This window comes from Tachypleus tridentatus, chromosome 8, assembly GCF_004210375.1.
Source record: "Tachypleus tridentatus isolate NWPU-2018 chromosome 8, ASM421037v1, whole genome shotgun sequence".
In the NCBI taxonomy this organism is placed as follows: Eukaryota; Metazoa; Arthropoda; class Merostomata; order Xiphosura; family Limulidae; genus Tachypleus; species Tachypleus tridentatus.
The window spans coordinates 146227990-146255182 of record NC_134832.1 but is presented as its reverse complement, the minus strand read 5'-3'; the positions used below and the strand labels follow the sequence as shown (position 1 = coordinate 146255182).

At 34.2% G+C, this 27193-nt stretch overlaps 1 protein-coding gene across 3 annotated transcripts in view; it reads left to right on the top strand.

Annotated features, from left to right (window-relative positions):
- LOC143223701 (E3 ubiquitin-protein ligase KCMF1-like) overlaps nt 1-21029 on the top strand; it is a 40294-nt gene extending 19265 nt beyond the window's left edge. For all 3 annotated transcript variants that reach the window (XM_076452018.1, XM_076452020.1, XM_076452019.1), the window contains 4 exons: nt 2168-2269; nt 4010-4166; nt 15916-16177; nt 19082-21029. In XM_076452018.1, the coding sequence (XP_076308133.1) occupies nt 2168-2269; nt 4010-4166; nt 15916-16177; nt 19082-19682 (1122 nt within the window). In that variant the 3' untranslated portion in view covers nt 19683-21029. The remainder of the gene's footprint in view (nt 1-2167; nt 2270-4009; nt 4167-15915; nt 16178-19081) is intronic.
- Nucleotides 21030-27193: the final 6164 nt, after the last annotated feature.

The window sequence follows — 27193 nt, the reverse complement described above, 5'->3', positions numbered from 1 at the left end:
TGTGTACTTTTAAATTAAGAAATTTACTCTTATATAGCATTAAAGTTTGAATTATAATCTACAAGTTTATTTCAAACTTATTGACATAAATTCATAAAATAGTAATTGAATAAAATTTTGAATGCAAGTCCACAGGTGTGATGACATGGCCTTTGACTTGTGACCTGTTATGAAAGGGTTAATATAATTTACTCATTACAGAATAAATGTTACTTAGACACAGTCAGATTTTTGTAGTTTTCAATATGTTTTGTTTATGTACACATTAATCAGAAAGTTAAATTGACTTGCCACACTTTCTTTTCACATACTCTTGTTTCACAAATTGCTGCTAATTCTCTCTTACTTTTGCTATTATGTTATTTATAACCAATAGAAAGACAAAGATTTATGAGATGGCATATAATGCTATCTTGTTCTCAGTAGGGATTGTTAGTTATTGAATGCTATCTTTTTGAGTTCTGAACAAATGACTGAGGGTATTAAGGCATTTATACCTTATTTAAAATTCTCATATTATAATAGTTTCAGAACATTGTGTGCTATATGCATGTTATAATTTGTCTTAAATGCATATTTGAAATATTTTAGTTACTACTAACATCATTACAAGGGATTAGGGTTAAGTTTCATCAGAAAGGTAACAACAAAGAAAGAAGCTAAATGAATAGCTCGTGCATTATGCCTTTCAGTGCCATTACTTAAGTTACTCATTACCCATGCAATATACAGCTTCTACTATAAAATTATTAGCCAGACAGTTAAAAGAGCAGTAAAAAATAATGTTAAATAAAAAAAACACGTAAATAAACTTTTATGGCTCTTCATGCTGATGAGAAATCCACTGGAAGTAAAAATTTATTTTGAAGACTTCTGGTACGGCTGTTTATATTTTTATTGAAATAAAGTACAGAACAGTATTTTGACCATTGCTGGGCAAGTGTCTTAGGAATGAGAGTGTAAATGGGTGTGAGATTACAGTGGACATTCAGGTTATTAATTAATATAGGTATAAAGGCATTCATTTGTATTGATTCAGTTTTGGTTTGAGTTCTTGTATAAGTGAGGTTTCTTTGATTTTGCATTTCTTTGTATTTGTTTTTCAACTCAGTATGTTGTTTTCTATGGTTATGTCTTACTTATTTGATTTTCAGAGGTGTTTTCTTGTATTTCTTAAATCAGGTTTCCATTTTTCTGCTTCTTTCTCTGATATATAGAAGTCATGGTACTTGTAACATTGTATTTTATAAATAATTTTAGATTTATGTTTGGCAGTGTAGTATTTCATAGTGTGGACTGTTGTTTTGTGCCTGTGTTTTTTAAATAAACTTTAGTGCTTTAATATCAAGCATGTATGGCATGCAGCAGTGTGAGGTTTTATAGTTTGTTGTTTCTTTGAATCTATTAATGTTGGTCTAGATCTGTGTGTATAATTTTTTCAATGGTTTTTGAAGGAAATATATTTTATATTGATGGAATTTTTCATCTGGTTGATTTCATCAGTAGTTTTATTGTGTGAGCATAGTTTGTGGCTGTGCTTATTTTTTTCTTAATATGTTGAGTTTTGTTTCATGTACTGAGTCCCAAAGAATGTATAGTCCAGTATGGGTAATTTTTGTGTGAATTTCTGTTTTAAATTGTATATCAGTTCATGTGATCTTGAGATTGAGAAACTGTTTGGTTAATTTTTTTGCATTCACAGGTGGAGTTAATGTGGTTGAAAAAATTAAATGTGTGTTCTGAAACATTTATATAACTATATAACCAACACATCTATCTGCTATTGTCCTGTTTTAGGTTGTTTATAGAATTAGTATCTTCCTGTATAAGGTTGAGTTTTAGCTGTCTTTGCTATGAAATTATGTTGATGGGTTTGTGTGAAGATTCTTTGAAAAAGTTGTTCAGGAGATTGTGTGCTGTCCACTTATTGCCAGATATATTGCTAATAAGTTAGACACCTACTGTAAAAGAATCCAAGCCTACATACATACAAACATACATACTTGTATCTCTTTCTTTTAGTATTAATTCATAGTTGAAGTACAGCATGATATATCTTATTTTTAATATTAATATAGAATTGAAGTACCATGCGGTATCTCTTGGTTTTAGTATTAATTAAGGGTTTGGTTGAAATACAATTTATAATTTGATATATCTTTTACAGGTATGTCCAATATGTGCAGCATCACCTAGTGGAGAACCCAATCATGTTACTAATGATTTTGCTGCACATTTGACTCTAGAACACCGCAGTCCTCGGGATTTGATATCTTTTATGAACTGACCCTTTCGCCTTTGTAGTTGTTTACAAAGCTTCATTTTGTGTAATAACCACCTATGGTTATTTGGTATCCAGGTGTAAAAACTATAGCTTGCTGTCACTCATATTGAATAGTTTAGTGTAAAGGTAATGTAAGCATATATGAATGTCAGTTAGATTGAAATATGCAGAAAGAAATGTTTCATAAAAATGTGACATCATCTCAAATACCTGTTTCAGTTGCTTCTCTTTTAAGTAGCAGAGAGTCATACAACAAATTCAGAAGACAAAATCACAACCTTTTTTTTTCTCCAGATAATTAAATAAAAATAAATATTTCTGCCAGTATTTTTGTTATTGTGGCTTCCATCAGGGTTTGTGGTACAACAAGTAGCTCTGCTGACAATTTAAAAATCTGGAAAGTCAAACTCATAGTTTTATATATGTAACTTTATTGCCAAACTATCTAAATCCCTCAAGTATCCACTAAGTTCTGCAATATTATTTAACTCATCACTGTACTGTCCTAGGGATTAGAATAACTGGTTAAGGGATGTTTCTGGTTAAGTTTATAGATATGAAAACGTGTTTATCATTCTTCCATGGTTTCTTCTGCATTAACTTAAATTCATTTAATACTTGTGAGCTTGGACAGGATTCCAGTTAATGCAGAGTTTAATTGATAATTTTTGTAGTAAATGACCCTCAAGACATACATTTTGTTACTGGAGGCTATGACTCCCCATATTAAGTCAAACAACTATCCCTTCATATTCATATGTAAATTAATTTTCACTGTTGCAGTGATATCACTCATTTCAGTGTATAATGTACAGTAAGTTACTAGAGACTATAACTGTTTGTGTTGAACCAAAGCAGTATTGCTTAATACGTTACAGTACGAGACAGAACGATTTCTCTTTTTTTATAATATTTTAACTGATAGAAGGATTGCTAATTTTCATGCTTTGTTATGAGATAGAAGGATTGATCTTTTTTTTCAGTTGTCAAGAATAACATTTGTGGTTTCTTGTAATTTTATGTAAATGTGCATATTAAAAGTAAATGCATAATTAACATGGGAATTAAGATAGATAGAGATAAAACCATTAGTTTTATCACCTTGTTTAAATTTGGCTTGCTTTCAAGTTAGATCTACATGTACAATTATCATGTTGTTGAAGGGTAAGAAAGTAGAATCAAGTTATTATAAATCAATGGTAGCCTTGCATTTTATTATTGATAAGTGCATTTTGAAGTTTCTCATTAACCAGTACAGCTTGTTATCTTATATTTCAGTAATTTGCCAAACTCTTTAATACCCCATGTTGGTTGTACTTTCCATAATTAAGTGATTTGTGTTTTAAATCCTGTATACTGTATATTTAATGTATTAATTTCTTTTGAATGTTTTTCTCTCTTCTTTTTGTTTCGTTTCTTCTTCTTTTTCTACTAAAGCATTATTATCAACTGAAAAAAATCTTTTCTTAAATTTCATAAATAAGTTGTTGATTAATGGAGTCTTTAAGCTGTGGACTTGTTTGAATTCATTTCAGTTTAGTTTTTTTTTTTTAACATGTCAGAACAGGTATGTTAAATGTTTACTGTGTATAAAATTCATAGCGATTCATGTAAATGTCCAACATGTGTATAAAGTTAAACCTGCATAACAATACGAGTAGGCATCGTGACTGGTGATGTCATTACGTTGAATATTAGTTGTGCAAGTTCCTTAACTAAAAGCACGATGAAGTCACAACCTCACGGCAGGTTAGAAGAATTTCGCATCCAGGAAGAGGAATAAGCAGTGCTCGTGCTCGACGTAACCAGATGCAGTTTAATTCCTCGAGCACTTTACCATCACTATCTCCTAACAGTAGGGACTCAATAAACCCTCTTGCAGGTGAGTTGACCAAGACTTATTAAAGTGATTACATGTTGTCAGTTTAAAGTATGAGACTTTGCCAGTATTAACAAAAATTGATTTTAAAGTTGTATTTTCTTAAAAATAAATTCAAATTATTTGAACTATAAGTTTCGGCAAGGGAATTATGCGAAAGACTTGTACTGAAGGAGTGGAAAACCAGTAGATGAAATCCAAAAGAATATTTCCAGCAGAATAATTCACTGCAATTAGAGGTAAGATGATATTTTGTGATCCATTTGTCACATTTACATAAAGTAGTTGAACATAATTTTACGATAAGAATCTACATAGTATAAGATGGAACATTAGGTCTTTTTTGATATCCAGTTCTGCCAACTGAAATAAGAATAAGAAAAAGTAGTGTACATGACTAGGATGACTATACTTGCTTTGTATTTAATATAATAAAACAATGACTACAGAGACATGCCTCGTCTGTAATTTATAGGTATCTGAAAAGAGTTGGTAAGAGTCAGTACAAAGTACGATACATGAATTATCTCTTGCAAATGAAAGCAATTTTAAATAAGTATCAACATGTGAATAAAAACTTATTTAACACTATTAGTTTACATTTTAATGTATACGAGTGTACATTAGTATTTATAAAGTGAGAACATGTGAACAAAGGGTTTCAAGTAACTTTTTTTTTTTAATAGCCAGTTAGTGAGTAAAAATATTGTAACATGGCTTGATATGTGAGACGGAGATAAGGCTAATTATCCATGATATCGTGTACATTAATTTATAATGAAGTGATTCATGATTCAGGTTTATCCAGCTTATAGGAAAATGTGTTGTTAAGGCTCACAATGAAGAAGGATACGTTTGTATTACAAATGTACAAAGTATTTATTAAATCAATAGATATTTGACAAAACATTATATTGGTCATTTCTTTAATTGTTTCATCAATATTTATTTATTTTATGTTCTAGCAAATTATTATACATTTATTTCTTTTTTACTATTTTAAGTGGGCACTTTTGTTTGTAAGGCTAACTTTGCACTATTTTTTATAGTGCCTCTAGTAGTGTCGCATTTTCAATACACTGTGCATGGCATTTGACCAAATTAGTCTATTCGAGTAACCATTCCAATTGAGTCTCTGGTGAAGCTCATGTTTATGGTCTAACCAATGCCAACGGGAGCTCTGTCGTAATGTTACTCGGCCTTCTCAGTGAGTCACGTGGTATGTTGAAAGCAGCACTGGTAAAAATTAGATGTCAAAATACTAAGTCTATAGTTTCATACAAATTAAAAACTCAAATTACTAATATTATTGAGCTAGAATATAAAATAAGAACCTCATATTTTTATTTTGCTGAGGTATGACTTATGTACTGAATCACACTTAGTGGCCCTGTTCACTTCTGTCTGTTTTTGAAAACATTTCCTTGTATACACTTCAGTATATGATTTGAGGAACCAATCTACAGCTTAGAATAGTGGTTTTCTCAACAATTTTAATATGTGAAAAGGCTACCTTTTATTCTTTTAAATGAAGGTTTCAAGAAGGTAAGTTGTCTTTAGTCTGCTTGAAGTTTCATGTTTTATTTAATCTAAATACATTTTTGTTACTAAGCATAATACACTATGGTGGAAGTCTAAGATAGTGTAGTTATTTATAATTTTTTTGGTTATTCAAATATATATATATAAAATCTAAAAAAAAAAATTGTTTGATATCCTCCATGTGTGAAATTTTAAGCCTTAGCAACCTATGTCCAGCAGCAACCAAGTACAAAGGTCGTAGCATTATGAGGCTTAAAGTACTTAGACTAAATCTTTGTATCTTAATGTTGTAATGTATAGTTATTGCAGCATGAAAAAAGCATAATTTTATATTTATTTCCTAATTTGTGCATGCTGTTTACGAGGTTGGTCAAGTGGCAGATACCACACAGTTAAGAGTATAGAAAGTAACATTAAATACAGTCTTACTGAAAACAAACATTTGAAATGTATTTAAGAGATTTCAGAGATTACTCCAATAATATTTAAAATTTTTGAGCTACAGAATAGTTTTTTAATCAGAACATGAAAATCACTTTGCACTTAGACTAGTAATGAAACAGGCTCTATTTTCACAAACAGATCTCGAGTAAAAATAGTTCATTGTAAAAGCTAACATTTTTGTATACAGAATACTTGTAATCTTTAGTAAATGTTTACCAGTTGTTTTGTAGGTAAAGATGCTGTTTCAAAAGTTATACTTTTTTCCCCTGTTACCCTAAGGTGTTTCCTCTTATACCATTTTCCTTTTGTTGCAGATCCTCTGGAATTTTTGCCCTTGTTGTCCTTCAGTCTTTCTGCATTGGCATTTTAATATACTTATCCATGCCCTTACCTAAAACGTATTCAAACTTGTCCACATGTGTCCTCAATATTTATCCCTGAAAACCTGATTCCAGCTCTTTTTCTCCTGTGGTTTTGAATAATTAGATGTTTTGCCATTAACACATCACATGTTCTTTACCACCATGCTTGAAGTCTCTGGTATCCAGATTGCTGTTTTCTCCCAACAGAGTTGACAAGTCATGAAGGTAATGTCTTTACACCAATTTCCCAACCATCCTATTACCATTTGTATTCCTGTTCAGATTTTGATTGGCTTCTATGTTCTGTGCAAATTCTCAGATGTTTCATTTCCAACTCTGCTTCCTTCTGTAGTTCCAAGTTTCATTTATTCATGCCCTGGAACCCTATTTCTTAGTGAGATATTTCATGTACCACCCTACCAAGATACATTTGTCAACTAATCAGATTGGCTTATTCTTCCTGTGTTCCAAGTTCCCAACTTTTTCTTTTTTGTGTTTGGTTTCATTTCATTTCATTAAATGTAGTATCTAACATTTTTCCTGGCTTTTTCTCTGTTTTCCCTTTTGAAGACATCATCTAAGCTGGTAGGTGGACCACACAAACCATTCTTCTCCCATTACCTGCAGTATATTGCCTTATACTTCTCAAATGGACACTGCATACTATCTGTTGCCATACTCTACACATCAGTTCAAGTGTGAATGGGTGTTTTAAGTTTCTGTATTTCTCTTGCAGAGTCATGACATCCTCTATATTGGATGTTACTGTGTGAGTGGTGCCTGCTCAGGTATACTGATCATTAAATCTGCACTGTGTGGATATGCATCGTTATGGCTTGGGTTTTTGGAATGCATGTGCTCTTTCACTTCTGGTTCCTGAGGTTGAGTTGAATGGTAAAGGACCTTCTTCATATCATGTTCTGGATAATTCTTTCCTGGGTCCACTACCTATTGGATGGTGTTGACTTCCTTTTATGGTCAAACATGCCTTAGCCATTCTACACCATCAGCATGTCTGGTTTCAGTTAGTCCAGAATCTCCTCCTTTTAGGGTCTGTGCAAACCATTCTTAATCCTCAAGTTTTTTATTGGAGTTGACCTCATGTTTACATTTTGAATACAGATGGTGGAGGACCTTCTTATTATCAGAGATATGATGTTCCTTTCCCAGTTCTGATGTTTGGGGCTGAAGTTGATCCTACGGGCTATGGCTAGACATGCTTTATGCATACTGTGCTTAGGGTACTTAAGACTATATTCTTTGTACTTTGCTGCACATTTAGTGACACTGTCTAAGGCAGAGAGTATACCTGATTCAGATGTAGTACAGTCTCCCACAAGTATTTCCTGTTGGTGAAGGGTTATGCCATACTTATTTGCATGCATAAACACAGCAGAACAACATTAAAAGTGGGATAGGTGGTAGTTTAAGGCTATTGGTGAGCAAAAACATTTATGCATATAGAGGGTAGCACTGAACAGGAAAAGCTGTTATGTGTGAGAGATGAAAGTATATATTGAAAATATATTTTATGTGTAGGAAACTTAACATCTGAAGCACTCTTTTCACTCAACTTTTATTTTTAATTGTAATGTACACATAAAGGAATGAGAGGAGAAAAATCATCTTCAATAACCTGGTTTTTAATGGTTTGCTAGCTTTGGCATTTAAACCATAACTTCCACAGTGAGAAGTTTGCAAGTTATATATGCTTAGGGCACAAGATTAGCAGTGGCTTCCTGAAAAAATTCTGCTGGGTTCAAGGTGTTTATCAAGTGACTATTAAGGGACACTAAGCATTTTTTTTTTTTTTCAGTTAATAACCTGGGCATGATTATAAATACTTAGCCCAGTAATAAGTAACAGTCAAATAATATATGTATATAAAGAAACTGTAAAAAGAGCAGTAAAATATGGTAGTATATTAGTGAGTGTAGGTTAAGCTTAAAACAGCATCGTATGCTGATGACAGAATTCCTTTTCTTTTAAGTTTGTGTATTCAATAAATTCAGAGAATACATACTAATGCAGGGTGCATATGCATTCTTGAAAGTCCTTTTAAATTGGGCTTCAAAGTACTTGAAAAGAGGCTGTATTTTAGATACAAATATCATCAAATGGCAACAAGTAGTTTTACTTTTAAAATATTCAAGGTGTTCCTCCATTTTCTGCTTGAAAATTATTTGTAAAATATCAAAGTTTAATAGTTAATGCACAGACAGGCTCTTACAGTTTATTTGTTTATAGAAACATGTTCACTGGACCATACAAAAATGATAAAGGAAAACAAGAAATTAAGAAGTCATTTTTAAGTAATGATATTGTAAAAAGAGAAGGTAGTTTTATATTTATTTGAAATGTTGTTCATTTCATTCTCTTGTCATGCTACTCTACGTTATCTCTTACTGAGAGTAAACAATATGTGATGTACATAAATTGTTTTTAACACTTGCTGAGGGTAAACAACATGAAGTGTTCATTATCAGTAGTCTTATTTTGTTGAACTCTATAGTGCAGTTAATTTTTTTAATACTGAAGGAAATAACATGTAAATTGTAAAGTTTTTCATTGGACATTTAAGATGAGCTTTTCCACTTGCAGAAGGTGATCATGTGCTGTACCTTTGTTTTTTTTTCTTAATTTGTTAAATTCTTCCTATGGGACTCCTTCAAAAATGACAGCAATTTGAGAGTCTGGGACTCTAGTTAGAACCCTGAGCTGTTAGATATAAACTAATATAGACAAGAAATATTTTTGTGAAAATAATGATAGTAAGAGTGATGCAGTATTTAAAGTGGATTTAATTGGGCACAAATAAATCTGTCAGTCTTACCATGTTTGTGTTATTTGTAGAGGATTGTCAACTACTTCAGTCAGCAAATTAAACTTTAAAAATAAACATTTCGGTGAATACAATTGAGTTAACCCTGTAGAGTTCAAGTCTCATCAACAAAATGATATCCCTTTCATCTCGAGAGACATTATAATCCTATGGTCAATACCACTATTCAGTTACAGTAGCCCAGTAGTTGTGATGGATGGTCTTAACTAAGTTACCTTGGCTACACTCTGTTGCTTGTATGTGTTTTTCTTATAGCAAAACCACATTGGGCTATCTGCTCAGCCCACCGAGGGGAATCAAACCCCTGATTTTGGCGTTGTAAATCCGGAGACATACCACTGTACTAGCAGGGGGCCTGTTGCTTGTAACAGGAGGATGTTTAGCAAAGATATCTTTATTGAATTTTATGCAAAACTGATCAAACAAATATTAGTTAGTGCAATTTTCATGAGGAATCTTTTGTAGAAAGATACCTTTTTATTATGACACACAACTTTGTTTGGGTTTGATGGGAATAATTGACTTTAGTCCACTGCACTATTTTGTTTTTACATTGTATTAAATTTTCTACTTTTTTAAAGTAATTTTGTTTTTATTTATTTATTTTGAAAATTGTTTAAGTGTTTGTAATTGTTTATTCTATTTAAGAATTTATCTATTTTTATTAATTTTTTTTCTGTTTCTTCATTCCAGTTGAATCAACTTCAACCAGTGTTTTAAAAACACCATCTACATCTGATCATCTAATATTGCTAACAACTAAAGCTTTAGGAACTGTTGCAGTTCCTACAGTTTTAGATACTGCATACCATCTCCAACTGATCATCTAATATTGCTAACAACTAAAGCTTTAGGAACTGTTGCAGTTTCTACAGTTTTGGATACTGCATACCATCTCCAAACTGTCCCTAGAAGAAGGATAAAGGTTTTTTGTGTTTTTTTCTTCAATGTGAAAACTTTCAACAAATAAGTTGAATTGAAAACTGATTACATTATAGTAAAAAGACAGGAAAGCAAGATAACATGTGTCATATGTATTAATAGAACTATCTCAACAAAACAACATAATATATTGTTATTGATACCAAGAATGTTAACAAGTACTCAGTAAAACTGTACATGAAATTTGATACTTGTATTAGCACACATACGGAATACCATGCAGAAGAAGACAGAAGTAAAAGTGAGCCAAAAATATTGAAAGATGTTTGCCAACAATAGACTTTGCCACTTGTATAATTATGTAAAAGTTGTTCAGAACAATCTTTTACTTGTGGTAAACCATTTAACATTTTTTGGAACTTGCAAAACTGCAGATGGACAATAGGTGGAACTTACTGCAGTAATAAAGCATGTAGAATGTTCATCACTGGATGATGAATTGGAACAACTACATGCCATGAACTTCTTTTCCTTAATGATTTAGAATGAATGAAAGAAAAGAAATTGTGTCCAGATGAAGAAAAAATCTTTTTATTGTCATACTACATACCTCAATCTTGTGGGGTAAAATGTCATACTACATACCTCAATCTTGTGGGGGGGGAATCCAAATCTGAGAGTATCCTTAACCAATGAGTTTAAATCAAAGATTAGTGGGCTTTGGAGTGGACGTTACAATTGTCAGTTTTGACATTAAATGTGGCATAAGCAAACTCAGCACCAAATATGTCTTTTCTTAGAGCACTGAATTGCTCATAGAATGTAAATAGTATTGGTGGACAAATTTAAAGTGTCATGTACTGGTACAGTAGTTGATGTACTGACAAAAATCTTCCCATTCTACAAACGTTCTTAAAAGTGGCCTAGGCTTAAATTTCTTGGTTTGTTTTTTACACATTTCTACTTCAGTGTGTTTTATGAAAAATCATGTATCTCATTGTTCTTTCAAGAAATCAAATCACTATGCCGTGTGCCTTGGCCAAACTAGATAGTGTTCTGACCATGCTGGATGAAGAAAGGCCCTGTGGACAGATACTTTCTAGTTGATAAAAGTGTGGAAAATTTTGCAGTAAAAACATATTAGAGCAAAGGTATTACCCTGACAATAATCTTTATTTTTACAACATATAAAAAGCTCAATATATAAAAAATATGTTCATTTCAACACTTCATCAATAAATTTTAAAGAAATAAAACACTTTTAAGTAAATGGTAAAAAATCAATCGCGTTACTGTTTTTGGCATGTCTTCAAGTTTATGAGAAGATCAAGTACAACATCCAAGCCACATCTCTTGGCTTGACTCTTGGTGTTAACAAATATGCTGTTTTAGTACTTAAACAATCTCCATTTGTTAGTACAGTACTGAGATAATTGTCACATCACTGGTAACATACATGTTATGTACTATATCATTGACAATTTCTATCCCATTTTGCACTTTTCAATACATTCTTCCCTTGCTAACTGAGTACTGTTTTGACATACTGTCAAGGATGATTGTCTGTCATTGTCTCTTCTATATAACAAACACTTTGGTCATGTACTTTATCTCACAAATTGATGAAAGTGATCTGCTTCTAAATGCGTGAAAAGGCTGTGTTCATGTGGGTGATCTGAGTCCAGGTGAATTTTTGAGGGACTTACCAGCCATGCCACAAAAATAAAACTATATTTTCTTTATAAGCTCCAGTATGTTTTGTACTCTGCGGAATACTATCTAATGGACATCTGGCCCCTATCAGTGGAAACTTGCTTATATCTTCAGAATCTGAAATAACAGTTTTGATAGCCAATTTAATTTTCATACTTGCATGTTAAAGTTGATGTGTAGTATCAACTCTAACATGCAAGTGGTTTAAATTTTCTTCTTACATATGTATCCATTCCTTAAGTCAGTAATTCACTTTGACCAGAATAAACATATATATATATATATATATATAAAAACAATGAATGTTTCCAAAGTCTATCTTTTGAGCTTATACAAGCAGTATTAAGTTAAGTGTACTTTTTCTGGTGTATAGAAAACATATTAATACTATAAATAAATGACTCTGTCACATCAGAATGATGTTTTAAATTAACTAAATGCTGAACATTTTGCCTTAACAGCTTCTTCAAGAGAATTCACTAAAATGCAAACTGAAACGGACAGTACAAAGTCAAATTTCCTGCTGGAGATGATGGTGCAGACTGGTATGTGGACCTCCCTCACATAATTTATCTGATCTGACAGTTTCTTCATCTGAGGCTTTTTGCCTACCCCCTGTAACTATTTTAATCGTTTCTGATAGGTTATCGGAAGGAGAATTATTTTTATTTGTACCTTTCAGGGTCCCTTACCTTGTTTTCATAGGATCTTACTTTGTGGCAAGGGTTACCCAGACAGGCAAACTTTTTGTCAAACCAATTCTACACTACTAACCACTGATTCAGTATGCTTTATACAGGCTGCAACAGGTTCTGTAAATATGAGGTGTTCCATAACACCACCTAGAGCTAACCAGGTGGTATTATTGTTTTCTGTGGACCACCACTTGTAGACTATCATGAGTAAAGCATATGGGGACCATGTAATACTTTGGATTTAGTAAATCAAGGTTAGTTTGCTTTTTAAAATTTCAGGAACTTTGTTCATTTATTGCAGTGTTGCCAAATCATTGTCCCTCTTGACTCTTCAACACATCCCCCTCCATATTCTACAAGTGGAGCAAGGGAGTCCTCAGTCAAATTTCCAGTCAATGGGATGGTGGACAGAAGCTTTTTGATGCTCTGTTATCTGTTTGGATTATGTAGTATTAGTGCATTGTTCATAGGAGGAGGATCACTGTATTTTCATAATTCCAAATGCAAAGTGATCCCATACTGGGTTCTTGATTAAACAGAATTATGGAAGGACATGGAAAAACTGTGGAGGTAAGTGAAATGTACTTTGCCCACACAACTGGGAAGTGAGGATGAATGTTCATAATTCCTGACCAGATGTGCTATGTTTCCTTTGGTTGAGTAAGGCATACATGATCCTGTCATTCCATGTTTGGGGTGTTGTCTTTGGATTTCTTCAGGTGGAGAAGAAGGTTTGTTCTCTTTGGTGTCACTTACTTTCTCCTCAGCTCTGGTGGCTCAGAACATATCACTCTGTGGCTACAGGCTAGGATCTACTCATTTATATGTAACATTGCAGTTCCATTGGTTTAGCCAGCAACATGGGATATATAGGGGTCAAGACCTCTTAATCCAACCCCCGAGTAGTGGATTTTTAGCTATCTGGTTGAAGCTGGCCCATAGGGATGATCACTCTTGTACAATTTCACCCACAATACAGGAATTCAGTTCTGGATGAAGAGCATACCTATTCTGTGTGTAGTAAAGTTCTTTCTCCCTTCGGGTACCAATCTTCTGTTTATACACCTTGTGATCTATGCAGGTGCTTCCTATATGGATAATGCCCTCACCAGTCCCTCCAACGTGTTAATGTGGGATTCTAGTTATAAGTGTGAGTATTTAGAAGTTCTTATTTTTTTAATTTGAATATGTATTTGAAGTACTTCTTTCCTCTTCTGCCCTTCTACTCCCATTTAGAGCCAGTGTTAGATACTGGGATTGAGGATTCATTGACATAGGTGGAGAATATCACAAGATAAGTATTGCCAAGGGTGGTTGCCTTTATGAGTGAGGTATAAAAAGAATGAAGCAGGTGAGAAAAAATTAGACCAATGCTTAAATCAAGGGTTCCCAACCTTTTGGCACTCGTGACATGAAAATGTAATTGATGAAATAAAATTAATGTTATCCCAAACTACTTCTAACAAGGCTACGCGACCCCCCTGCGACCCACCGGTTGGGAACCCCTTGCTGAGATAGACAAAGGAAGAAAACCTCATTGATTAATAGCTACAAGTGCGAGAGGAAGTAAATATTATTGGAAGTAGATTTTCAACTCGGGAAAACGTTAACTTTTCTATGCTTGATTTCCTTTCCAGTTGGTTATTTTTGTACAAGTCAAAATATCTACAAAAATTCGTCATTAACTTCAAACAAACTTTACCAAACTTTTGAAGAAACTAAATATAAGGAATTTTGTATCTGTTAATATGTATATATTCGTATAATTTTTGAATGTTTTGAACTGACTTTTTTTTTTTTTTAACAAATAGAATTTCAGCTGTTTTACATATGTGGAAATTTTCATTGACAGCAAGATGAATTAGTTTAAAGTCTAAAACTTTGAGTAGTGGCATCTTGATGGGGAATTTATTTGTTCATGACATTATCAGAGATTCCAAAAAGTCCAATAAGTTGTACAAAGCAGTTTATGTATTTTATGTCTGTTTTTTTCTTACTGTCATACAGCTTATTAATTAATGATTGTGAAATATTGTTCCAAATTTCCCATTTTAACTCCACAATACATGTAGTTTTGTTCAGACTAAGCCATGGTTGCATGTGTTCCAGTGGTCTCTCTGGTATAAACATATCATTGCATCATGTATGTTGTATGTTTTAGGTCATTTTCCTCTAAGAGAATACGATTTTCTGTTCAGTAAGTTGTGAATCTGAGGTAAAGGCATGATAGATCATAATTTGCCTGTGTTTATCGACCATCAGTTATGATACTGTTGCCCGAGGTGCAGTCTTAAAGTTGTAGTAATTCCTTACCCTACTTTACTGTTTATCTTGTAACTTGACTGTGATACTTTGTTACCAAACAAACTGTCATTAATAGTTGCTGAATAGTTTGAACTTGGATTCATCAGTAAATATCTTCAGCTTTAATCATTTTACTGTTTGTAGTTTGTGCATTTCAAACTTTTGGTTTGGTTGCATCTTATCAGCAGCTGTTTTTGAGCAATTGCATGTCCACTAAAGGCAGTTTTTACTAATCTGCATCTTGTTATTTTTTAGTTTAAATTCACATACGTATTTACAGTAAAGACATTGGCAAGATTATTTTTCAAGAGACAGATGAAAATAAAAAAAAAACATCACACTGAGTTTATTAGCATAGCTTTTTAAGGAGTTATGGTTTGCTATCAGTCACTTCTGTTACTAAGAGTGCCAGTTTCATGTAGCCCCTTCAGGGTCATGAGTGCATCTCCTGCTGGAATGTGGAATCTTACTTGTGGAGTATCCACATCATCTAGAAAGTTTATTTCTACATGCTTGTCATGTGGTACTATGTCCCTAGAAGCCATGTCTAGAATTACATTGGGGCTATGTTTTAGTCCTGCTCATTGTCATACAATAAGTAGTTGATATTCTCACATTATTTCCCTTTTATATCCTCTTTGTTTCCATTATTATTTGCAACACATTGTAGTAACTTGATTTTTTCCTTATTTTTTCAGGAACTTTATGCATAGTGTTAGGTGCAACTGTAAACATGGGTGGTGGGGGTGTACTAAACAAAACATTCTATATTATGTAAACAACACGTTTAATTCAGTTCTAAGTGATGGTACTAAAACTAAAAGAAATTGACATTGGTAGTAAAATCATAGTAAATGGCTGTATTGAGAACTGACTCTTGTATTATAATGTTTTATTAGATATTACTTTTCTGGAATTATCGTAATCTGTATTTGCTGTTATCATTAGATGTGACTCTTTCTTTGTAGAGCTACTTTCCCAGTTGTCTGGTGTTCGACGCTCTGGCAACCTGAGTCAGTCTAACACCACTTCTCAGCTGCAGCAACTCCAGTTGCAGCTGCAGTTAGAAAGACAACAGGCCCAGGCTGCTCGCCAGCATTTGGAACGTCTTCCTCGTAGACAAAACCTGGCTGGAGGAGGAACTGCTGTCCAATTCAACCAGGCTTTTCATGTTGAGCCAACAGCCACTACTCCTGCATCGTGCTCCAGTTCTTGCTATTTGCTCTCAAGGTAAATATTTTTCTCATTGCAAATCAGGTTTAATTTCTAATTTCTTTCACATACTGTACAGGAAGTCTTTGCTATACCTTGTAAATGTATTCTTGAAAAGCGATGTATAGTTAACACAAATGGGCACAAACCAATATGGCAGAGCTGGGTAAGACATGACACTGGGGAACAAATACTACCCGTTGAATTCATGTGTCATTTAAAAATGGTAAAATCTTTTTAACATAGTAAATTAAATAAAGATTCATCACACGTATATTGTTATTTATTCTTCAGAATCTCTCATTGTATCCATTGGTTATAAAATATGTTAACTTGTTTTGCCTGAGAATGTGTATTTGACATAGGCTATGGAGTGAATTTCAAAGTTTAGGGGTTATTACATAGGTTTACATGGACAAATAAATGATACCTGTATATATCTATCTCTTGTGCCTATATGTTTGTACTGGAGTCAGTATTTCAACTAGCAGATAGAATAACTTCTTTCTTCTGTATATATCACAGAACATGCTATCTCAGTTCACATGCACATAGCTACAAATGTTTGGTAATATCTTGGTATAAGGTTAATTGAATATTAACTTTGTTAACATTTAACATTACTTAGTCAATTACAGTTCCACCTATTGTTATGATATCCACTAAATCTTTCATTTCAACATTTGCAATACATCTGTATATACATACTAATAAACAAGTCCAAATAAATTATTAAAGATATGGAATTACTGTTTTTTTTGTTAGTCTTTCATTTCAATTTTGTTTTACTTGACTGTTGAATATTAATCTTTTCACACACACACACACACACACACACACACACACACATGAGTGCACGTCTGTGTGTGTGTGTAAAAGATTAATGTGTGTTTGTATAGATATGTTTGTGCCATGAAAAGTGAGTGTCTGTAGTATACTTCAGCTTCATTAAATAAATGTAACACACATGCTAAATAAACTTTAGCATGTGTGTGTTTGAAGCTATATATTTAATCCAATATATATTCACAAACTATAGTGTTAACTGAAGCTGTGTGTTTAATACATTGTATCTGAAGTTGTGTATTTTATCTGATGTAACTTTGAACATGTATATTTAATATACAGTAAGTTTGTCTGAAACTGTGTATTCAACCTAATGTTGTGTCAGAAGCTGTATATCTAAGTCTCATAGACTTGTTTCTGTAAAACTTAAGGCAGGTCTATGTTGAGTTCCTCTTATGTTAGCAGTCATGAAACTTTTTAAGTTATAAATGGTCTTAATGCAATGCATAATATACACAAATACCCATCAGAATTTCTCTAACTTCTGTTAGCCTTTATTTATGTAATTTGTCTCCAGCATGCAGGAGGAATCTGTGGCACCATTGTTGGTTGTTTACTCCAGCATGCACGAGGAATCTGTGGCACCACTGTTGGTTGTTTACTCCAGCATGCACGAGGAATCTGTGGCACCACTGTTGGTTGTTTACTCCAGCATGCACGAGGAATCTGTGGCACCATTGTTGGTTGTTATTTGCCAAAATCGTAGTTTTTATTTTTGGTTGTGTGGTAACTTACTTCACAGGTGTTTCATTTTGGTTAATGCTCATGTGAAACTCCTACTCTTTTATCATAGTAATAAAAAATAAATAACTGTAGGTGTGGGAGAGGTTGACTCATTGGATGGAAAACTGACTGTATGGAAGAAAGCAGAAGGTTGTTTAAATGGAGTTCAGTCAGTGAATTAATGTCACAACTGCAAGGCTCCTCGTTAAGACTTCTGCTCTTGTTTTCTTTTTTATATATCAATTTGTTGAGGACATTAAGGTATAAAATGTTTGTCAGAAGAATGCTAGTGGTTTACAGAAGGATTTGGATTATTTTTAAATAAATGGCAGATGGCTTTTAATTATAATTAAGTGTAAGGTAGTATGTGTTAGATATTAAAAGTTAAATTACGAGTTTTTAGTTTTGATTAATTCTTTTGCCATGTAAGTAGCGTATTAATGCTAGTGCTAGGACATAACTGGATTTTAGGTCATATTTGTAGAATATTGAATACAAGTCTAAAGAGGGTATGTGATCATTGTGTAAGTCACTGGTTAGACCATACTTGGAATAGTTTCAGTTTTGAGCTCCTTACATGATAAAAGACATTGAATTGTTGGAAAGGATTCAGAGAAAGTATGCTAGGATTTTGTCTTGAATGGATAGGTTTTAATATGGTGATAGGTTAAAACTGTTTTCTCTTGACATAAAGAAAAGTTAGATGGGGTATGATTGAGGTGTTAAAGATTTTTAAAATAATTGATGGTGTTGATGTATCCTCTGAGTGTGTGTTTAATGGTGAGTGTTGAGACTAGGATACACAGATATAAGATTTGATAGGGTAGGTGTTGTCTTCAACTAAATCAGCTTAGTTTTTCTAAGAGGGTGATTGACATTTGGAACGACTTGGATTTGGTAGGTGCAGTTATTATTACTTTTAGGTATATTTGATATGCAGGTGTACACTTTTACCACCTGCTAGTTAATTACATAGGTCATAAACCTTCATATTCAATTACTGTGTGGTATATCTGAACTGGAATAAATATATATATATATACTTAAAACAGTGACAACATACTGACTGTTATTAAAGAATGAAATTCATTAATTTCCTTCCTATGTTCTGTATAAACTTTTTGGATGGATGTAAAGAAATGGATAAATGATTGTATGAACCACAAATATAAAGTTGCATTCCTCAGACTTCATTGAAATATCTTAAAGCTCCAGATGTATAGTTGTTTTCTTACAGAATCAAGCTATAGTTCTTCTGTGATTATATTTATAGCCAAGCAAGGTATAAAATTTTATTTTTTGTACCTCACATTTATTTACATCATTAAATTTCCACTCTGTTAACTTTTCCAGGTACACTGATTGTAGTTTAACTGAATCAGAACAGCAGGTGTTTGAAGTGGATCATGCAGATCGTAGTCTTTTTGTTCAAGAATTGCTACTTACAACACTAGCAGAAAAGCTGTCTGTAAGTGACGACTTTGAATCTGTCATTGGAAAGTTAGTTGCTGTACCATCTGTTAATGAGGATGTAGAAATAAAGAGCACAACCTCACCTGAAAGTTCGACTCATCTGAGCTCTCCTTCCTTACAACTTACTCAACAAAGGCATATGTTGCCACTGACTCAGGTTTCTCAGACAAAACAGGTCAACCCAAGATCACTGATAAAATCGTCTAACACTCACTCAGCGCAACAGTCGTCCTGCACCAATATCAACAGCTGTAGCCATTCCTATAGAGATGGTACGATCCAGCAATCTCCTTTGGGGCCAAGAACAGGAGCTAGTGTATTTTCATTTTGGGGTCAGTCAAGAGAGGGGCAGGCTTCGGGGCAAACTCTGAACAGAAATCCCAGTCATGAAGGAAGAAGCACCTCGCCTCCTTCCACCCGTAGAAAAGTGCTAAGACATGTAGATGATAGAAACAAGTCAAATGAGCCTCCTCCTCCTTGATTAACCCTCTATCTAGGAATAATGTGTTACATCTTTAACCGTATGAGCAGTCCCCATGTGTCATCTGGAACCCTTAAGCATTTTGTTGAAACACGAGAGAAAGTTTAAAGCCACAAGTTAAATCCATACCACATGATGAAAGACAACAGATAATGTCAAATGTTTGACAGGTTTATCAGCCATTGGCTTTAAACTTTGCCTGTTATTTTGATGAAATGTTTAATGTTATTTGCCCACACTTTTGACTTGACTTTGACTGTATAAATGTTCTCTTGTTTCATTTAGCGATTTTGGTCTGACTTGCATTGTCTGAAGCTCATATTTGGACCACATAACTGTAATATCTTTAATTGTTTCTTTTACCTTAACTTCTCATAATTATATTACCTTGGGCCTATTCACTAATTAACAGACTAAATGAAGTTTGAATGTCACTGCCCAGCTGAAATAATTGTATATTTATTACCAGTTTTCTAATCTATATCTATGTCCAGTTTTTCTTTTTTGTCGTTAATTGAGCCAGTGTTTTATTTACTGAGAGCGACATCTATAGTTAATGTACAGGAAGAACATTAGAGAAAGTTATGTTCTTACTTTTGGTAAAAGTTTCTAGAAGTTTGAGGTATCTAACTAGAGAAGTTGAATTTTAATATCTTAGTATTTGCACTTTAAAATTTTCTGTGGTAGGATCTGTTTCTTGTGTTATTTACATAAAAATCATCCTTTTTCTTTATACTAAGATCAGCACAAAACTTTTTCAGTGTGTCACTTTATGGGAAGTTTACAAGTGTGGGTCATTTTTAAATTTTATGATGACTGGCCTGTATACGTATTTATTAGAAGCTGTCTAAAATATGGGGATTACATAATGAAAGAATTAACTACCATGGAACTTGTGGAACGTTTAGTTAGACTACTGGTGCCTCTCTGTCAAAGGTCACAGATGCCAGGTCAAATTAAATATGGAGAAGCAATATACTAAATTTGCATGTGGATTAATGAGCGCCAAGTTAACGTGGAAATATGTAATAAAGTATGTGTGTGCTTCCTTGGTGTTTCTTGTGTATGAATGAATACATACATTCAAGTCAAGTTGCCTTGAATTAGGCTTAACTAATAATAATTACGTAATGTGGATATAATTGTGTTGGTTTTTGCTACTAGCAAATGCTTTGTGTCTTTAAAACAAATAGTGACTAGTAATATTTAGATAAGTCATTAGTACAGTTTATCCAACACATTTTTCAGAAAGAAACTTATAATTGTTCTAATTAAGATGTACATACCAAATAATATTCAAGTAAATTGTTCTCTGAGTTTTGACCATCAATAAAAAGCTTTAACTTTTATGCTGTATTGTGTATTAAACTGTTATCACTATCATTTGTGAAAGATCCGATAAGCATTATCTTTGGGGAAGGGGAACAAAGATGCTCTTAAGTTCTCTGTACAGGGCAGCACATCACCAGTGACTTCAAAACAAGTGCACAAAAATTGCTAAACTTCACCCTGTATTTGGTAACTACAGATGTTTCATATAATTTCATGACTAACGTACGCATCTCAGTTCTGATAAACTTACTTTCTGTTTCGTAAATATACAGAATGTCACAATTACCAAAGACATTTGTTTTGTGATACACTTAACATCAGCATCTTCTGAAACTTTAACAATGCAAAGTCTATTATTTATTATTGAAAATTCTTTTTTTTTTTTTTTTTTTGTTTCACAAATAATTCTGTTTTTTTTAATATTTATATACTGATGTCTTGGTATTCTGGTAACTTTCAACATGTGAAAGTTTTAAAACAAAATTTAATTTGCTGTTTTCTTCTGCTTTGATTATCATCAATTTGCTGTGGTGGTTCAGAACTATGTGTTGCGTACCTCTAATAATATTTTAACTTTAGTTTATTGGTTTTTTTCAAGCACTCGTGTTCTAGTTTTGGTAAAAGAAACAATTTACCAAAATTTTTTTTCTTAAAATATTGGGAGCTCCACATGCATTAGAAAAATCTGAAAAAAAGGAAATTGTAAAACAATAAATGAAAATATGCTAAAGAAAATTTTATATCGAAATAAACTAATGCCAAGAATAGTACATACATGAATTACTCTTATGTTGCCTTGGTGTAAATTCCTGTACGTAGTGAGGGGAGCTACCAGGGAAGGTTCTGTTCTTTCAGTTTACCTTCTCTGGGATCTAAACATCCACCCACGTGTTTGCCGTGCGTGGTAACCCGCGAAGGGAAGAAGAGGATCCTGGCGGTTGAAGGGCCCGACCTTAACACATCACTTTGGCCTTTAATTCATGTAGACGGGGGCGGCCTTGGGGTGGTCTCCTGGGGTCAAGCAACTGGTCCATTTGGGCTAGGATCAACCAAGTACCAGTTTTGGATGTTCTCAACAGGTGTTATGGACATTGTAGCTGATGTTGGTGTTGCTGCAGTATCTTTGTTGGGCATTGTAGTGATCTCGTAGGGCTTCATGGTGGGTGGGGTCGTGGACACTGAAATATTCCTTTTTTATTATTATTATGGATTCTCCACATAAAAACTTTAAAATAATGAAAAACAGTCCATAAGTAAACGACCATGTCTTGAAGATTCTAAGCAGCAATTTGCAACATCTGTAACACCTGAACCTCATTTTCTTATGTTACATTCTTTTTCAGACAAACCTTTATGGCAAACGTCTCTTTTTTTTTTTTCTTATTCAGTAGGAACTAGAGAGACTTGTTGGCTCTCCAAAATCAGTCAACGAGCTTTGCTGTAGTGATTGTTGGTGGAAACATCCACATCTAAACACAATGAAATCCTCTTACATTCAAAGGCGATTGGGGATATACCTATTGAGGTTACGACCCATGCTACTTTCAATTTGTAACTAGAAGTTATTATTGAGAGAGATTTGAAGAACATCCCCAATTCAGAGATCATCGCTGATTTCTCCACCCAAGGAGTTTCTGCAGTAAGGCATATCGCAACTTGCAAAAATGGAATTATGATGCAGACCAATGTCGTTATTTTAACATTTAAATGGCCTCATTCACCTGCTACCATCAAGGCAGGTTATCTTAATTGTAAAATGAGGCCATACATTCCAAACCCCTTCAGATATTTTCAGTGTTAGTTGTTCGGTCAGTGGAAGACATCATGTGGTGGTTCCTTGACGTGTGCTCGTTGCAGTGGCAAAAACCACGATGCCTGTGAGTGTGAAACAGATCCTCATTGCGTTAATTACAACAGCTCTCCCCCATCCTACTTTCATTTTTGCAGTGATAGGAGTAAAGAGAGGTGCAGGATTGGAAGACGATTCAAACCAATACTTATCCTGAAGTTCGATAGTTACTGTCACTTCATTCCACTACTACAGTGGTAGTGCAGACACATCTCTCTGTGGTTCCAAAAGAATCATTCTCAAACTATATGAAAACTTATTTACCTCTATGGTTAAAAATGTTGACTAAAAATTACAGCAAACCCCAAGATCCACTTACTTTGGTTTCAGGTGCGGGCATTTCCTTGGGTGCATTTTCTTCTCCTGCCCCTAGATGCAAAACGATCATTCGTTCACGTCCTCAGTCACTGAAATCCTCTTCCAACAACAGACCCAGGGCAGAATCCATGAAGGTCGATAGACCTCCTTTGAATAAAGAAAAAAGACGTGGTTGAAAACAAAATGGCTCTCCACCCAATTCGCCTAGACAAAAATAAAAATGGCCACTTTGATACAATGGAACTTTCGAAGCTTACGTTCTTATCTGGATGACATCAAAACACTGATTGCTTCCTACCATCCTGTATGTCTTTCCTTACAGGAAACATTTCTGAAACCTGCTGATACAGTCACCTTTCAACAATTTTGCCTTCAGAAATGACAGGTTGTATGATAGACGAGTGCATGGAGGGATGGCACTGTTGATTGATCAGCATATGCCCACCCTGTCTTTGCCACTCGACCCGCCCTTGGAAACCGTAGCCATACTTGGGTCGAACCATCACTGTTTGTTCTCTCTATTTGTCTCTTGAAAAGACTTATAATCAGACCTTGATGCTGTCGTTGAACAGTTCCCATCTCCCTTTTTAACCCTGGGGTACTTTAATGGACATAATCCCCTCTAGGGAGGTACTGATATCGATGGGGAGGGGTCGCTCCATAGAGCATATGCTCTTAAACCACAACCTTTTTCTTTTCAAAACTGGTTATTCTACTTATTTTCATGCACCTAGTCAGTCCTTTATTGCTATTGATCTATCACTTTGCTCCTCTTTACTATTCTTCCATTTTCATGGAGGGTTGACAATAATGCACGAGGCAGTGATAATTTTCCTATAATTTTGAGAGAGATTGGCCGTGGTCGATGCCACCCGACTTGTGTGACCCGGTGGAAGCTGGATCAAACCAACTGGCCCTCTGTTACTGCTCTCACAGAACTTGGTCCTGCCATCGTCTGTAAGCCATCAATAGAGGACCTCGACACGATATACTCGTCTGTGGTGGAATCCTGCCTCCCACATGCAGAGATACCAACCATAACGATTTGAGCGTAATCATTACGATTTTGGTGTATACATTACGCTACGCGCTCACACAGACAAATATTACGACATGTTGCAACTCCCAAATTATTATATATTATATAGGCCTATACAATAAAGTGATAAATTTCTGTACAACTGAAATGTACAAGAGCAATGAATATCCTCCGTGTCCTCTCTTCCATCACTTAGGGAGCAGATGCATGTTCTATGCTAAAGATATCGCGCTTTTATTCGATCAAGACTAGACTATGGGACACTGGTCTATGGCTCTGCCAGGACATCGGTCTTGAAGATGGTGGACCTCGTTCATCATCTTGGAATTCCGCTCTGCACCAGGGCTTTCTGCATTTTCCCGGTCCAGAGCTTATGCACAGTCTCATGAACCTCCTCTACGCATCCACCATTCACAACGGTCTTTACTGTATACTTCAAACCTTTGATCATTACCACAGCATCCCACCTGGGCTTGTTTTTTACTTATTTACTTTTATAACAGATTATCTGTCATTGTTCCCTTTAGCTTTCGTTGGATGCATTGGGTCTGTTCTTGGATAACATTGCTGTATTCTCTGGTCAACCCATCTCACCATGACTTATTACAATCCCCAAATGTGACCTTTCTTTGAAGTAATATGAGGAAAGCAGACACTCCTGATTAGAAATACTGTCTGCTATTTGCTAAACAACTTTCGAACCATCCTTTCACTCCTATTTATACAGATGGTTTGAAATCAGGTGACTCTATGGGCTTTACTATGGTTTGTTGTAGTTCGGTGGTTGTGTGCAGAATCCCCTCTACAGTTTCTATGTTCACTGTTGAACTGTATACCATTTATCTTGCCAAGGATCACATAAAAGCTAAGTAGTACTCCAGTTGCACTACTTATACCGATTCGCTTAGTTGTCTACTTGCCCTGGAATTGTTACAAATTTGTTCTCACCCTGTTCTCGCCGATAACGAAAACCGATTGCCCCATTTCTCTTCAACATCTCTCTACGTCTATCCAGTTTTTCTGGATACCAGGCTATGTTGATATTCGGTGGAACGAGATTGCCGACGCCGCAGCTAAATCTGCCTGATCTGATACTATTACTGCTTTATAAGTGGTCTATGGTCCTGTATTTAAGGCTCGGTTCCGTGCCAGTTGGCAGTCGACTTGGAGTGAGCAATGTGAAGACAGGCTTTTCCAAATAAAACCCTATATTGGACTTCGGCCGTCTTGTTTCCGTAAGGATTAGAAAGAGTAAGTTATTCTAACTAGACTACACACTGGTCACAGTTTTTAACTCATCATTTTCTTTTATCTGGAACTGATGCACCAATGTGTTGTATGTGTAACACTCAGGTCAGAATAAGCCACATTTTACTTTCTTGTCATCGTTATGATTCACAACGATGGCACAATTTTAAGCGTGTTTTGTCGCAAGGTTTATGCGCAGATAGCCTTCGTATAGCTTTGCGCGAAATTCACAACAAACCAAACCCATGGTTTATCCATAACGTTAAAAAGTGTGATTGACAATTGTGACATGTCCACCTTACAAATTGTTCAGTTTTTTTAAAGGCGATTAACTTTTTAACGCTAAGTTTTCAATTTATAAATTAGACCTTTTTTTAATGATTCCTTTTTATTAATTAAAGTCTACCTAGTTCTATATGAAATTAGAAAATGGCCGTAACGTCAAATGACTCGAAACCAGGACTGGAAAGGCCAACTTCAGGTGACTAATACTGATGTTCTACTTGCCCATTAGTTATCCTGGCGATTTATGATAATTAAAATTATGCTACGGACAGTCATTTACAATATGTATTACTGTAGTTTCTCTTACTGCTCTAAACTAGATATAGCGTTCAATCCAATTTTTATTTATGTTTTAATTGAAATATCAAACTTTTGTTTTACCTTGATTCCCCTTTTACGAATTTTAATAATTTTACTTTAATTTTAACTGAATGTTTGGCGCAGATATCTTAGTTGTATTGCGCCATAAAACACCAAACCAACCAACTGTTGTCAATAGTAGTAATATACAATAATTATTCCTCTGTTATTATGTGTGGTAACATTCCAGAATTCTTCTTTACTTCTGTTGCCAGTACTAATAACAGTGTTTTTGGTTAGTTAGTATTTACTGTTCCTGATTAACACTAAATGATGTATACAAATTAACAAGTTTTATCTTACAACCCATTATCACCATTAGATAGTAGTACTGGGTAGAGTTTAATAATATCAACATGAACAAGTATCTAAATAAATCACGCAGGTTTGTTTTACCTTGTTTGCTAATATGAGATGACAGTTTTAATATATACCTGCCGTCTTGTGGATACATTTAGTTACTTCAAGTGGGTTTCTCTTTATCACGAATATTTTCTTACCTCATCTAACAATTCGTTCAACACTTGCAACGAATACAGTTTTATGTAACATTTTTAGAAGAGCTGTTAACTTTTTTAAAAACCATATTTTCAAACCTTGCTTTCCTGAAAGACATATTCAAGTAAATTAGAAATGTATTACTTTGAGCTTATAATTCGTATAGGGTGGAGTTACTGACAGTAATAGTGTTGTCCCACTTGTATTAAGGAAACAGAATGGTGTTGTAGCACTTGTGTTAGAAGGAAAATATGACAGAATCGTACTGTGGCCCTTGTGTTGAAGAGGAAACAAAGCAATATGGTGTTATAGCACTTGTGTTGACTGGAAAGCTGGACTGTGTAACGTAATAGGAAGCATTTCGTTTCGTGTTAACAGTACCATGACGCGTTTTGTCGATAATACTTAAACTGACTTCTAATCTGAGCAGGTTACTTATACAGAACAGTTATAAGTGTAGCTAACTTATGTTCATAAGTGTGGACAATGGAATATTTTGTTCTTACAAAGTACACCGTAACCACTACATGTTAACGGTGTCATTTTTAAGCTTTATTATATGTTTTGTAAATATGAGTACAA